The following is a 13,618-nucleotide window of genomic DNA, read 5'->3' as shown; positions in this document are numbered from 1 at the left end:
TGGCTGCGTGACCTCAGGCCATAGGCCAGTTCAGGTTCTGGGGATGCAGATGTCAAGATGGGATTAGAAGTGCAAGAGAGTTACTGTTCCTGCGGAAGATAAAAGGGGGAGCAGGAGCTGGCGGGGAGACCCTCCAGCTGAGACCAAGCCTGAGACCTGTGAAAGGAGAGGGGAGGGCAGGCGTGGTGGGGGAGAGAGCCTCAGACAGCAGGGAAGCGCCAAGGAAGGCAGGCAGGCCGGTGGGCAAAGATGACCCCATAGAAGAGTCCAGTGTTGGCCCGGCTCTAGTTGTGCTGTTGAGCTCGGTGCTTGGCTGGGAGTCACCTGCGTGCCACTGCAGTTCCAAGAGTGTGACAGCTGGGGGCTGCCAGGCCTCCGTGCCCCCCACAGCAGGGTCTCCTGAGAGGCAGCGCCACAGCTGCTATAGCCTGCTGTTCAACTTTTCTAAGCCTCAGCTTCCTCTCCATAAACCTGGCATCATAACGCCTGTCTCACAAGTTTTCTCAAATTGCTACATCTCTTTGAACCTCAGTGTCCTCATCTGTTAAATGGGGTTGACAGTGTTTTCCTTGCAGAGAGGAGAGGTCATCACTTGTAATGAGCTGGCCCTGGGAGGCGCACTCAGTAAGCAAGTGTGTGATTCACAGGCAGGTGTGAAGGGCGGAAAGAGGAGGGGCCGAGTTCTGAAGGAGACCACCTGGGCAGCAGCTCCCATCTCCACTGTGGAAATTCTGGGGATCCCTGATTTGCCAAAACTGTGCTAGTGGGAGACAGGCAGACGGCAGAAGTGGTGACCGTCTCAGCTCTCAGCCCCTCCTGGGTCTGTTCCTCTCCCATCACGGCTCTCTTGGTCAAGCTGACCGTAATGACAGCAGTCTCCCTGCAGATGCCGCCTGCGCTGTCCTTTTCCCGGCCTCGCTGCACTCCGGCCCCCCTGGCTCTGTGGCTGTTCCACCAGCTCTGCCCTCCTTGCTCCCTTCACGGCCCCCTTTCTCTCTCACATCTTGTCTCTCAGCACATTCACTGGGGTGAGTTATCTATTCTTCTGATGATTCGACCCCAGCATCTTCTGGTCCAGCACTGAATTATATATAATAAATGGAAACGGTAACATTCTTATAAGGAAAGTGGGGGGGAAATTCTTAGTAAATCAAATTTTAAAATTATTTGAGCGTCCGGTATTACAATCAGAGTATATTTTCAGGATGTTGCAAGATTTGGACTATTCTGTTATTGTGGTTTCTATTCTAGCAACTTTTGGCCTCTGCTTTAAAACCCTGTACCACTATTTTAACCTCTTCGTCAATGTATAAAAATGCTACTTTGTTCTCTGCCTTTTCCTATCCTCCAGCAAAGAAGACTTGTAGCTACAGTATCAAATGCCAGGATTTGAAGCTACTGATATCTTTTTTGGGTGTTAGTCAGTGAGTCTTTTCTGAAAGAAAATTGCTTAAAGAAATAATTCTGGAAAGCAAATGTCAAGTCTAATAACCAAGCCCACATATGTAAAGTACTTTCATTCTGTAGCGAGTTCTAATATCCTCCTTAAACTGGCTAACCCTCGTTCTCCAAACCTCCGCACTAACACACAGCTACACCAAGAGAAATACTGAGCCGTGTCACCATCTGGTCGGTTTAATTTCACAAATATAGATTTCATTTTCATTTTGAAGAACTATACCCTCAAGGAAACTTGCAAATCTGAAGGATGAAAGTGCATCTCCCTGTTTGCTCAGCCTCACAGTGTTAAAAAGCAAAGCGACGTAACAGTGTAATTATTTCTTCTAGTTCCTGATTCTGCTTCCGTATTTTCCATTTGCCATTTAGTTCCTGTAACATTTCAGTAATATTTCCTGAAGGCCTACTGTGTACCATGCACTGGGGATACAGCTCTAAGTGGGATAGATCCTGTTCCTGCCCTCTTGTCTGCTGTGTACTTGCGCACAAACCACGAGGAATGGGCAATAATAGTCTATTTTTTTTTTTCCCCAGCCATGCCACACAGCATGCGGGATCTTAGTTCCCCGACCAGGGATCAAACCCGTGCCCCCTGCAGTGGTAGCTCAGAGTCTTAACCACTGGACCACCAGGGAAGTCCCTGATGACAGCCTATTGACATGTATATCTCCCATCAGCTTTTCCCCGTGCACGTTTAGGCACCGCCTCAGGGCACTGACACACTGTAAACCTCTCACAGAATGAAACATCCATCGCTGCGTTCCCAGTGCCCACCATGGTGCCTTGTGTATATGACCGACTCGTTACATATTTGTTTAATGAATGAATAAATGGATGGATAGATGTGAGTTTGCATAGAAAGTAAAGCTTGCTTAGCCACACGTGCCTATGGTATGCAACCATCATGCAAAGGAATATTAACTTTCACTCTCTGCTTTTACTGCATGATGCTTGCTTAATTCCTGCTCCGTCATAGGTGAGGTATTAAGGTCCAAGAAACGTAAGGGTAGGTGGGAGAAGGTGGATCTGGACTTCTGTGCCTCTGTGTTAAATATGTCTTACAGGAAGACGATGCTTACCTGATGCTTAAATCAAATCCTTGTTATTCAAGTAGTACCCCAACTTCTCCTCATAACTTTCCTTTCCCTGCATGTATACAACATAGAAAGCACATTCACTGGGTTTAAAAATGGAAGCTGCAGGACTTCCCAGGCGGTCCAGTGGTTAAGACTTCACCTTCCGATGCAGGGGGCATGGGTTTGATCCCTGGTTGGAGAGCTAAGATCCCACATGCCTTGCAGCCAAAAAGCCAAAACATAAAACAGAAGCAAATTGTAACGAATTCAATACAGAGTTTTAAAAAATGGTCCACATCAAGAAAAAAAATCCTAAAAAAAATTTTTTTTAAATGGAGGCTGCTCAGTGAAATAAACCAGTCACAAAAAGAAAAATAAACCAGTCACAAAAAATATTCTCTGAAGCACCTAGAATAGTCAAATTCATAGAGACAGAAAGTAGAATGATGGTTTCCAGGTGCTGAGGGGGGGAGGAGGGAATGCAGAGCTGTCGTTTAATGTGTAGAGAGTTTCAGTTTTGCAAGATGAAAAGATTCACAATGTGAAGGTACTGAACACTACTGACTGTACTCTTAAAAATGGTTAAGATGGTAAACTTTATGTTATGTTTACCATAATTTTTTTAAATGTAGAATTTTTTTTTAAGTAAGACATCTTCCTTCTTGCCGCCTGCTGGGACTTACACCACTAGCTGAGTTTGCCATAAAACTTCCTCTTATTCCCAAACACAGTAGGAAATTATACAACAAAACTTTTAACAGCTGAAATACAATGGCTTTTAAAAATTCCCGAAGAGACAGGTTGTTTAATCAATACATGCCTTAGTTCATTCATTTCCACAATGAGGTTGTGGGGCTTTGCTCCTCTCTCTCCCGGCTTCCAAGATTTGGAGAAACACTAAAAACCTCTTATTTTCCTTTTTCTCCTTTTTCTTTCTTTTCCCCACAGGTCACAGTTTGCCGTGGACGTGCAGACGACGGCGTCCAGAGGGCTTGTGTTTTACGCGGGCACTAAGAACTCCTTTATGGCTCTTTACCTTTCAAAAGGACGTCTGGTCTTTGCACTGGGGGTGAAAGGGAAGAAACTGAAGCTCAAAAGCAGAGAGAAGTGCAGTGACGGGAAGTGGCACACGGTGAGAGCTGGGGCTGCCCTAGAACCTCCGCTGGGGCCAAGCTCACTGCTAAATAGCTGAAGATGGGAATCTCAGTGTTCTTTCTGGGAGGAGGTCGCAAGCACTGGGAGAGCTCACGCGGTCGGAGGCACTGAGCACCCCAGCATCTCAGCCCCAGAGACTCCTGCACGCACCATGCGCTGGTGTCATCCTAAATGCCAAGCTGGGCTTTCCTCCCTGCCTTTTCAGCACTCCGCACGCCTCCCCGGGCTGCCCCACTACACTTGCCTATTCCCACGCTTGATCCCTGGACCATTTCTCTCCGTCAGGACAATTTCTAGTCTCCAGGTCCCTCTGTGAGTCTGGAATGCCTTCTCTATAGCACAGGTGTAAGGACCACATCCCTAGCATCTCAGCTCCTTCCTGAAGGCATCTCAGAGTTAAAGACATACAGCTTAAGGCGAGAAGGGACCTATTTATTTTTTCTGATGAGGGAATTGGAACTCGGGAAACTTAAGTGACTTGACCAGTTACACTCACTCAGTCATTTAACAAATATGTGATAAGCTCCTGAAGCATATAAACAAAAAATCCCCAATATAATGTCACATACTGGGAAGTCTCTCAAGTAGGGAGACTTTTAAATAGGGCAGTAGAAGAAGGCCTCCTCCAATAGGTGACAATCACGTGAAGTTATAGGAAGGGTGTTTCAGGCAGAGGGAGCAGCAAGTACGAAGACCCTGAGGTAGGAATTAGCCGAATGAACAGAAGAGAGAGGATAAGAAGTGGAATTCAAGAGTGAGGCAGACCCAGGTCATTTAAGCATTGAAGGCCAAGGTGAGGATTTGGGATTTTATTCTGAGTCTCCCTGAAGCTTTTGGAGAGTCTAAAACTAAAACAGAGCTTTACACAAACAGATTTATATTTTCAGACCTCTCTTTAGCTGAAGCATCTAAAAGGGAGTAAAAGCAAAAGTAGGTAGACCAGATGGATGCTATTGCCTTTGGTTCAAGAGGCCGAGGCAGAGGGGGAGAGAGTGGACAACCCAGGATGTGTTCTGAAGGCAGAGCCAAGAGGGCTGGCTGATGGAAAGAGAGGAGTCCACATCAAGTCGTGTGATTTTGGACCAGCAGTTGGGTCAATAGTGAAACTTTTGCTGAGGTGGAGAAGATGGGGAGGAGGTGGGTGTGGCTGGGGAAGAGTGGGAGATCTGTTGTCAACATCCTGCGGTTGAGTCGCCTATCAGACATTCAAGCCCCAGGGGTCGGTAGACAGTAGAGGCCAGATGTCATAGCTGGGCATCTCCACTGGGGAGTAGCTAGTGAATAGTCTCATAGCCATGAGGTGGCAGAGTCCACACCAGCCCCAGGGAGCCTGACTCTTAGCCAAGTGTCTAAAACACTTGCTCTTCTTGTTAGAAGAGGAGGAGCCGTTGGCCCCTCGCTCCAGGACCCCTGCTCAGAAGAACACGTGACTTTCCCCTGTCTCAGCTCTGCACACTCTTTTCCTTCCCCTTTGTTGCATAGATGTGTGTTTATTTGTGGTCCTTTGGCTCTCATTTATTTATCTTTTGTATAAGTTTCCAGGTCAGTTATATATTTTCGTTCACTTTGGAGAAATCTTTTTTTAGTTCATATTTTAAGCTCACTCTGTTTAATGTCTAACATAATCTCACAAAATGATGATGACAGTGACAGTATTAGGGAGAAAACTTTGATTTTTCAAAGCTGCTTGAAGGGAATGAAAACCTTTTTTTTTAAATTTCCTGTGACCACTAATAAACTACAGTGCCAGTTGTCAAAAGTAAGGATATGATTAATTTATTTTCTTTCCCCTTAAGGTGGTATTTGGGCAAGATGGAGAAAAGGGGCGCTTGGTTGTGGATGGTCTGAGGGCCCGGGAGGGAAGTTTGCCCAGAAATTCCACCGTCAGCCTCAGAGCATCAGTTTACCTGGGATCGCCTCCATCAGGGAAGCCGAAGGTAAGTGGTTACGCTTCAGAGTCATGCATAAGAACAAGTCACCTCATAAGCTTTATAATTATATAAGATATTCAAGAATATCAAAATACTTTGAATTATTTTCATAACTGAATCTGTTTTAATGTTATTTGGTGACAACAAGAAAATTATCTCAAGAACCAAACTTGGGGAAAATCTGGGCTAAGGGGAAAGTCAAAAGTCTGTCTGTCCCCAAGAAGGAGAGATGCGTACCTGGATTTGTCAGGTTCAAAGGCTCTGATGGGGCCGTGGCCCCAGGGTGGAGGTCTATGAGTGCCCTCTTCCCCTGTCTCCTCCACACGGCCAGGGCCAGAGCGCTCACTGCACCTGGGTTACTGGGGGTGGCCGAACCCGCCCGTCACTCTTCTTCCAGATTTGCCTTTTTTGCCCACAAAGTGAAGATGGCCTGTCAACAGCTGTGGCCCAGGAACTGTCCTCTGCCAGATGTGCTGCCAGACGCTCAGCCCCTGCTGCCCCTCCACTGGTGCCCATTCCGGTGGGATGTGTGCTTGCAGCTGGGTGGAAGGGCCGAGGCTCAAATCTGGGCCAGAAATGGACACGATCAAAGCAGGTCACCTCTGCCAGCATGGATTCTAGGCAGTCAGGCTGACCTGGCTTTGGCCTTGGCATCTGCACAAAGGCTCAGCCTGGCCCACTTGAGTTTTGCGCTGGGGTTTGGGCCAAAGCCACAGCTAGTCAAAGTACTGTTTTATGTTGCTGTATATAATAACTTTTATATATGTATCATAAATAATATATAACATGATGCAATATATGTATTATGGTATCTAATACGTATATACTGTATAACATATTAATTGCTAAAGAGGATACTCAGTGTTTGCTTTCCTGTAACCTTGGTACCTGTTTCCCTCTTGGAGACATCACAGGATGGGGTAATGATTCAGGGGCACAATTTCAGTGCTCTTTTGACTTGGATAAGTCACACTCAACATCCTAAAATCTGAGACAACCGGTAGCAGCCCGTTTACAACATCCTTTACAAGCAAGGTCCTGTTTGCAGCCTTCCTTCAACCTGAAGGAAGTGCTGCATCACCCTCCATATCCTTGCAAAGGGCAGGCAGCATCCAGTCAACCAGTGGCCGCCTTCAGATACCGAAACCCACAGCCAGTCTTTGGGGATTCCGTGTTAGGGTACGGCCTGTCCTGGAGGGTCTGAGCGTGGTGTCAGATCCAGGCTCTCTGTTGTGCACGACGGCAAATCTGAAGAAACTAAACATTTCATAGGAGGCCCAATCAGTACTTTGTTGTTGACACCGACACCACATGTATCCGTGATACCACCAGATTCACTTAAAATTATCGTCTTGCATCCGTCATTTATGATTCCATGAAAATTACAGCTCCTCTCCCCAGGAAAATGCAGACATCTGGTTTATAATTTAAGGGATCAGAGAACCCCAGAAGTTCATTCCTGGGCCCCAGGTGAGGAGCCTTTGTCCCAGGCCAGCTTTGGGCAGCCGTGGGGGCTCCCTGCAAGCCCCGTGATCCCGCACCCGGTGTCTGATCTTAACCCTATGACATTCGTGATCTGTTGATGGTACGCTGGGCCCAGTGATGTAGGGAGCTTTTCTACACTTCATTATTTTGGGAATGTTTTGGCCTCTTTTTTCAGTCAGCTGCCCTGCATCAAGCTATCACACAGGCTCATGAAACCCTAGGAAGTATCTTGTACCGGCAAAGAGACCTGTGATCTGCAAGGTGGACATTTCCCCTGTTGCAGCTCTGACTGGGGCGCAGGGTCAAGTCACCCTCCGTATTCTTGTTTCCGCACTAGGTAGCATCTCCATCACCCCTGCCCTCTGCACACACACCACTTGGTTTGGTGGCACCTTCAGACTTCATCCACCTATCAGACCCCTGGTGTCCAGGTTTTCTGGCACTGTGGAGGAAGCCAGAATGGACCAGTCAGGCCCACCTGACTCTTGGAAGCAGGAGAGATGACTCCCCCCTCCTCCCTCCTTTTTTGGACACTGCCCCTGCCCTTGACCTTGACTGCCCATGCATCTCTGGGAGTTGTGGGTTATGCAGTTTGCTTTCTCTTCTGCTTACTTGCAGAGTCTCCCCCAAAACAGCTTTGTGGGGTGCCTGAGGAACTTTCAGTTGGATTTGAAACCCCTGGAGACCCCTTCTGCAAGCTTTGGGGTGTCTCCCTGCTTGGGTGGCTCTTTGGAGAAAGGCATCTATTTCTCCCAAGAAGGAGGTCATGTCGTCCTAGGTAAGGAGCCGTTTGGAAGAGCTTATGTCTTTATAGCTTTGATTCTGAAGAACTCTTATCCTTTGTCTTGAATTATGATGTTTGGACTATTATTTGTTTATTTTTGTTTTGAAAGCTAACTCTGTGCTGCTGGGGCCAGAATTTAAGCTTGTTTTCAGCATTCGCCCGAGAAGTCTCACTGGAATCCTAATTCACGTGGGAAGTCAGCCCGGGGAGCACTTATGTGTTTATATGGAGGCAGGAAAGGTGCGTAGCCGTCTAATGACATGGGAAGGGTGTGTGGATTTATATTAGAACCAGATTCCATTTCTGGAGACCATGGTAGGTGAAGTTGTGGTGGGGAGTGGAATCTTGTATTTGAGAGCCCTGACTTCAGGGCTAACTTACCCTTTTCCTTTAGCAAATAACTCGGTCCTCATGTTTTCTGTTCTTCACCTTTAAAATTGGGCAAATTCAAACAAGCTGGGCTGAATCCAGCTCCACCATTTAGTTACAAGGCCCTTGGGATGTTACTTAACTGCTCTTAGACTCAATTTCTTCATCTTTAAAATGTGGAGAATGAGGCTTATATTTAAGGGCTTTTGTCAAGAGAGGAGAAGCTGCCATGTGCTCAATAAGTGATCATTTTTCTCACCGCCCTTTCACCCCTGTCACGTCTCTACTTTGATTCACAAGGGCAGGACCAGAACTCATGGGATGGATTTTCTCACCAGCGTCTACACCATGTTACACCGGTGCCCATGGCCCCGTGTCCTCTGGGGCGGTTTCAGATTCCCCTTATCCTCTCTGCACAGCTCACCAGCCTTTCTGGTCCCCACAGCCAGGCCAGCTGCTGGGTCTCCAGCCATCCTTCCTTTAGCTTTTCACGGATTCCTTCTTCAGTGTGTGCTTCTGCTGCTCCATCTTTCCCATTACCCACAGGCCTACTCAATATCTTATTTTCACTACCCGTTTTTATCTCTTTCAAACCAAACTCTTCCAGGAAGCCTCTCTTAGTTACGGCCTCAAGGCAAAGATTGATAATATGCTATTTTCTTTCACCTCCATCCTTCCAGTTTATTAAACATGAGGGGAAACTCTCAGGATAAAATACAGTAACAAGAATTCTTGGACACTTTTTAAGTTGCAGCTTTAAGTCTGAGCAGGCCTCTCATAGACCAGAAAAGCAAGGATCTGTGCTTAATGGTGGTTCAGACAAGCCTGGCTTTTCAGGGGAGGGGCTGGGGAGCATCTCTGGTGAGAGCTTCTGGATAGGAAATAATCCCCACAAAATGAAATCAAGACCTGATAACCTTCCTAACAGCAGTGACACTGTTTACCTTGAAAATTGCCTGAGAAGAGGCTGCCCTGTCTAGCTACATGCAAATTAGATGTAAATTATTTCTCAACATGCTTATTTTAGTCCTCTCATTTCACTGACCTTGATTCAGCCCTTGGAGAATCCTGGCCCAAAGAGGGAATGCAGGACTCTGCACAATAGCACGTTGAGTGTCTGACCCCTGACACGTGCCCAGTGCAAGCTCAATGGGTTAGCTTGCTGAATTCCTTGGACAAGGACCCTCTATAAGTCCTGTGTTCATGGAATTATTATAATTGGCTGGCCCCTGCAGCAGGGTGTAGCCCTCGGCCAACGATTTTGCCTTCCAAATTTTACATGTCCTCCTAAACAGTGCTACTGTCATGTACTAATAACTAAGGCAGATCGCTGATGCTTATCAGTAACCTTTGAGTCGGGCCTGATGGGAGCGGGGCTGGGAGTTGGCGGGAAAGCCTCCTTGCCTTTGGCAGCAAGTTCAGGCCGGGTCCTGGGTTTGCAGCTCGCTTGCCTGGAAGGGATGCAGCAGAGAGATTCTTGCAAAGCCTTGGCCCCGTGGGTCACCTGGTGCAGGAGGGGGTACCAATATTTCAAGTGCTCCTGGGCAGTCAGGGTGCAAGGGCTGGGAAGGGAAGATGGCAAGAAGTGAGCTCCACCTGCCTTCCTGAAGGGAATAGGAAAATGCGTGTGTGTTCCAGGTCACGGCCTCTGTGGGCAGTGAGGCAGGTGGGATCCTGACATCGGTCACACCAAAGCAGTCTCTGTGTGACGGACAATGGCACTCGGTGACAGGTATGACATCCAGTAGCCTATTGTTCACAGACTGAAACAGTCTCTCTTCCCATCTGCACTCGGACATCCCAAATGCAGCCTCAGTTCATCCACTCATTAGTATCTGACCAGGGTCAGCCCACCAGGTTAAGGTGCTGGGAACATGTCTGTTCTCAACATCAGTCGTATTTATACAATTCATGTCTCCAGTTCTACATAACACACTGAGACTTTTTTTTTTTTTTTGAGCCCAGCAAACTGATAAGCTGTTTGTTTCCAAGGTAGCATAACATTGTGATTTAGATTTTGACTCTGAAGTCAAAAAGAACAGAGGTCAGATCTCAGTCCCAGCCCTTACCTGTGAGACCGTGGGCAAGCTACTTCATTTCTATCTTCAGTTTTCTCATCTGTACAATGGAGATAAAAATAGTGTACCCCTCCCAGGGTTATGAAAATTAATGGGATAAGGCATGTAAAGTGCTTAGCAGTGTCCAGTATGTACTAAGTGCTCAGTAAATGTTTGCTTTTACTGTTGTTAAAGTTCATTGCTGGGTTATTTTTTTCAGCAACATTCAATATTAATGCAAACGATTTAGACAAACCACTTGACGGAGAACAGGCGTAGCCTCTCAAATCGAATCTGCTATTTTATGAATAACTTTTTGTGCATATTAGTTTGGAGATATATTAGCCTGTATTCGCTAAAATATTTTTTATTAAAAAAGTAGTCTTTTCTTGGCTAATTTGAAAGCTAACTACATTGCAGGTGGTTAAGGTTTTTAATGTGGGAGGAATTTTATTTGGAGAGTCAAAAGCCACTGTCTTTGGAGTCAGTTTTCAGAAGTCAGTCAGTGTCTTCTTGGAAAGAACCAGAGATCATGTGAAATAAGCACTCGCCTCTGGAGACAGGAAACCAGGGCTTGAATCCCAACTCGTTCAATTTATAACCAAGTCATCTTGCCAGGCTCCTCACTTGATTGAGGGTCACAGTCTCTTATCCAGGAAACCAGAGTGATAATATCTTCCTCACAGATTCATTTTAAGGATTAAATTCTGTAAGATATGTGGAAGCACCTAAACAGCACCTGGTGGTGAGAAATTAGTTGAATTTGTGTTTAGGTTGACGGAATTCCCGCGAGTAGCGCTCCCTCAGGTCCCACAGGAGTGACTTAGAAAGAAGCCAGTGGTGACACATGGTGTAGACATTACGCAGTGGGCAGGGCTCTCAGGTGGTAGACCTGACCCGCTTTCTTTCCCTGCAGTCACCATAAAACAGCACATCCTGCACCTGAAACTGGACGCAGATGATAGCTACACCGCCGGACAGCACCCCTTCCCACCTGCCCACACGCTGGAGCTTCTGCACATTGGAGGTGTCCCAGGTAACGCCTGCGCGGACTTCTCCCACACCCAGGTTGTCCCATGTGACTCTTAACATCTCCATCTTCACCCATGGGCGGGGGCATCGGAGTGGCTGGGTTATCAGCAGGGCGGCCATTGGCTGGACCATGCACACAGTGAGACTCTATGTCCAGCTTGTGGGAGAACCTGATTGCTAGCAATGGGCTGTTTCCCAGCAGCCCAGGCCACGTGGCTGCTGCCTGCTCTTGACCCACGCCTATAATTTATAAGCCTCTCTTAAGAGGCTGCATGAACCTGGAAGGCTGATCTCATAAAGAATAAGAAAGGGGCCTGAGAAACTGGTCTCTCCCCTCCAGGCACTTAGTTTTGGTGAGTTACTAAGCTTTCTGGGGCCAGAATGGGGGAATCAGGCAGGTTGAGGTGGAGTCAAGTTCAAGATTGGAATTTTGCCTGGAAAGAGCCTTGTCAGCCTTCAGTGTTTTATGTCCCTCCAAATGGTCTGGTTGTTAATTTTATAGGCCTTCCATGACCATGAAAAGCACTAGAGTGGAGTCATTGTCTATTGATTCAGGCTGTGGAATCTCCTTCTTTGAAGGATGTGAAGAGTAGCCTTGTGGCTGATCTGTCACAGCAGGGGCTGTGTTGGGTGCCTGTGTAGAACAGGAGAGGACTAGGTGGTCTGAGAGCCTGGGTCCCTTTAGCTCTAATAAGACTGTTTCTGAACGGAGTGCATTCACTTTGTCAGTGTGAATGAACCATCCAATGCCTCTCCTTTTGTCTTTCAGAGAATTTGAAAACCCTGAAGCTTCCCGTGTGGAAATCCTTTTTTGGCTGCCTGAAGAATATTCAAGTCAACCACATTCCTGTCCCTGTCACTGAAGCTGCGGAAGTCCAGGGGACTGTCAGTCTGAATGGCTGTCCTGACCACTAACTCAAACCTATCACATGGCAACAAAGTTCACCTCCAGAAGCACTGCTTACCCAACGGCCCTCCTCTGACCCTCTCAAGGTCGTTCTTGACTTAAGACACCATCGGATAGGTTTATTAGCAAATCTCATTTTTAATTCCAACCACACATACCCATCATTTTGGCATTCAGTGCTACATAAAAATCCCGTTTCTTAAAGAGTATGAACAAATCGTTACATGCTTCTGGTAATGTCATTTTCCACTAAATGTTCAATGCCTTTTAAAGAACATTATTTTCCACTTGTTAAAAATAAATAAATATCTTTCAAAGCACTTTAAAAATACAAAACCGTTACATGTGTTAAGATGTTATAATTTATGGGGTTAAATAAATTCAGTGTACTCTTTAAATTATGATGTTTTATTAGCATAAAACGATTGGCTTGATGGTCATTTTTAATTGTATTAATTCTTCAGCACCTGTTCAGTGTGCTACAGTTTTCTACAAATAATTACCAAGCACATACTGATGAGGTACTGTGTGTGCTCAGTGTTGGATCTACAGTCAGGTATGAGGAGTAATTACTGCCTTGAAGGAATATGCAGTCCAAACGGGGAGATACACAATATTCATAAAATAGTAAGTAACAAACTGAATTCATGAACCTGTAACTCCGCCTGGCTTCCCACGTACAGTCTGCTCTAAACCAAGTCTAGATTATGATTATCAATTCCTTGAGGGCAAAACTGTCTAGTAGAGGAGCTGAGATGAATGTACTGTGCATATAATTAAAGTTTTGCATGAGAAGCTAACAGATGTCAATGGGAAATAGGAATCTAGTTTTATCTACAAAACAATGGACCATGTACTAGACCAATATTATTACCCAGCACCACTCTCACTAACGAAGAAGGCTATGCAGGCATTTCTGTATCTCCTCCATAGTGTTTGCCCATCAGGATTAAAATAATTCTAAAATTTGGGTATAGTGATCCTATGTGGTATCCTGCAGCCACCTGCCCTCCACCTCTGAAACTGAGGCACATTCCCTTCAACCCAGTGCTCTGTCGTGACCCTCACACTGCAGTCCCGTGGGCATGCTTTCTACTCACCATACCTATGCAAACAGGAGACATTTTCCTGGAGAGGCAGCAAGGTGCCCATCACAGGAGGTATTTAACAGAGGCTGCCTGGTGAGCTTTAGGGGTGCTATGCTGGGTCAGAGGTTGAATTTCATGACCTTAAGTCATGTGCTTTCTAAAAAAGATTGATTTTTCAAATGAAAACTCCACCAGGTGATGACCACCTAGACACTGAGTCTACGTGAAGAACATCTATTTCACCTTCCTTTGGCAGGTCTACAAATAAAAGGCTGA

At 46.2% G+C, this 13,618-nt stretch overlaps 1 protein-coding gene across 6 annotated transcripts in view; it reads left to right on the top strand.

Moving 5' to 3' along the window:
* The window catches only part of LAMA3 (laminin subunit alpha 3), a 216,759-nt gene extending 203,379 nt beyond the window's left edge, over positions 1-13,380 (top strand). For 2 of the 6 annotated variants that reach the window (XM_057698305.1, XM_057698304.1), the window contains exons 68-74: positions 3,483-3,666; positions 5,486-5,626; positions 7,724-7,883; positions 7,999-8,129; positions 9,897-9,990; positions 11,232-11,351; positions 12,117-13,379. In XM_057698305.1, the coding sequence (XP_057554288.1) occupies positions 3,483-3,666; positions 5,486-5,626; positions 7,724-7,883; positions 7,999-8,129; positions 9,897-9,990; positions 11,232-11,351; positions 12,117-12,262 (976 nt within the window). In that variant the 3' untranslated portion in view covers positions 12,263-13,379. Of the gene's footprint in view, positions 1-3,482; positions 3,667-5,485; positions 5,627-7,723; positions 7,884-7,998; positions 8,130-9,896; positions 9,991-11,231; positions 11,352-12,116 lie in introns of all 6 variants that reach the window. The other 4 variants (XM_057698310.1, XM_057698306.1, XM_057698307.1 and 1 more) reach the window with 4 other exon arrangements.
* The last annotated feature ends 238 nt before the right edge of the window (positions 13,381-13,618 follow it).

The sequence above is a fragment of the Hippopotamus amphibius genome, chromosome 11 (genome assembly GCF_030028045.1).
Source record: "Hippopotamus amphibius kiboko isolate mHipAmp2 chromosome 11, mHipAmp2.hap2, whole genome shotgun sequence".
Lineage (NCBI taxonomy): Eukaryota > Metazoa > Chordata > Mammalia > Artiodactyla > Hippopotamidae > Hippopotamus > Hippopotamus amphibius.
Note: the sequence above shows the minus strand (reverse complement) of the source record. Positions and strands in the feature narration are given on the sequence as shown.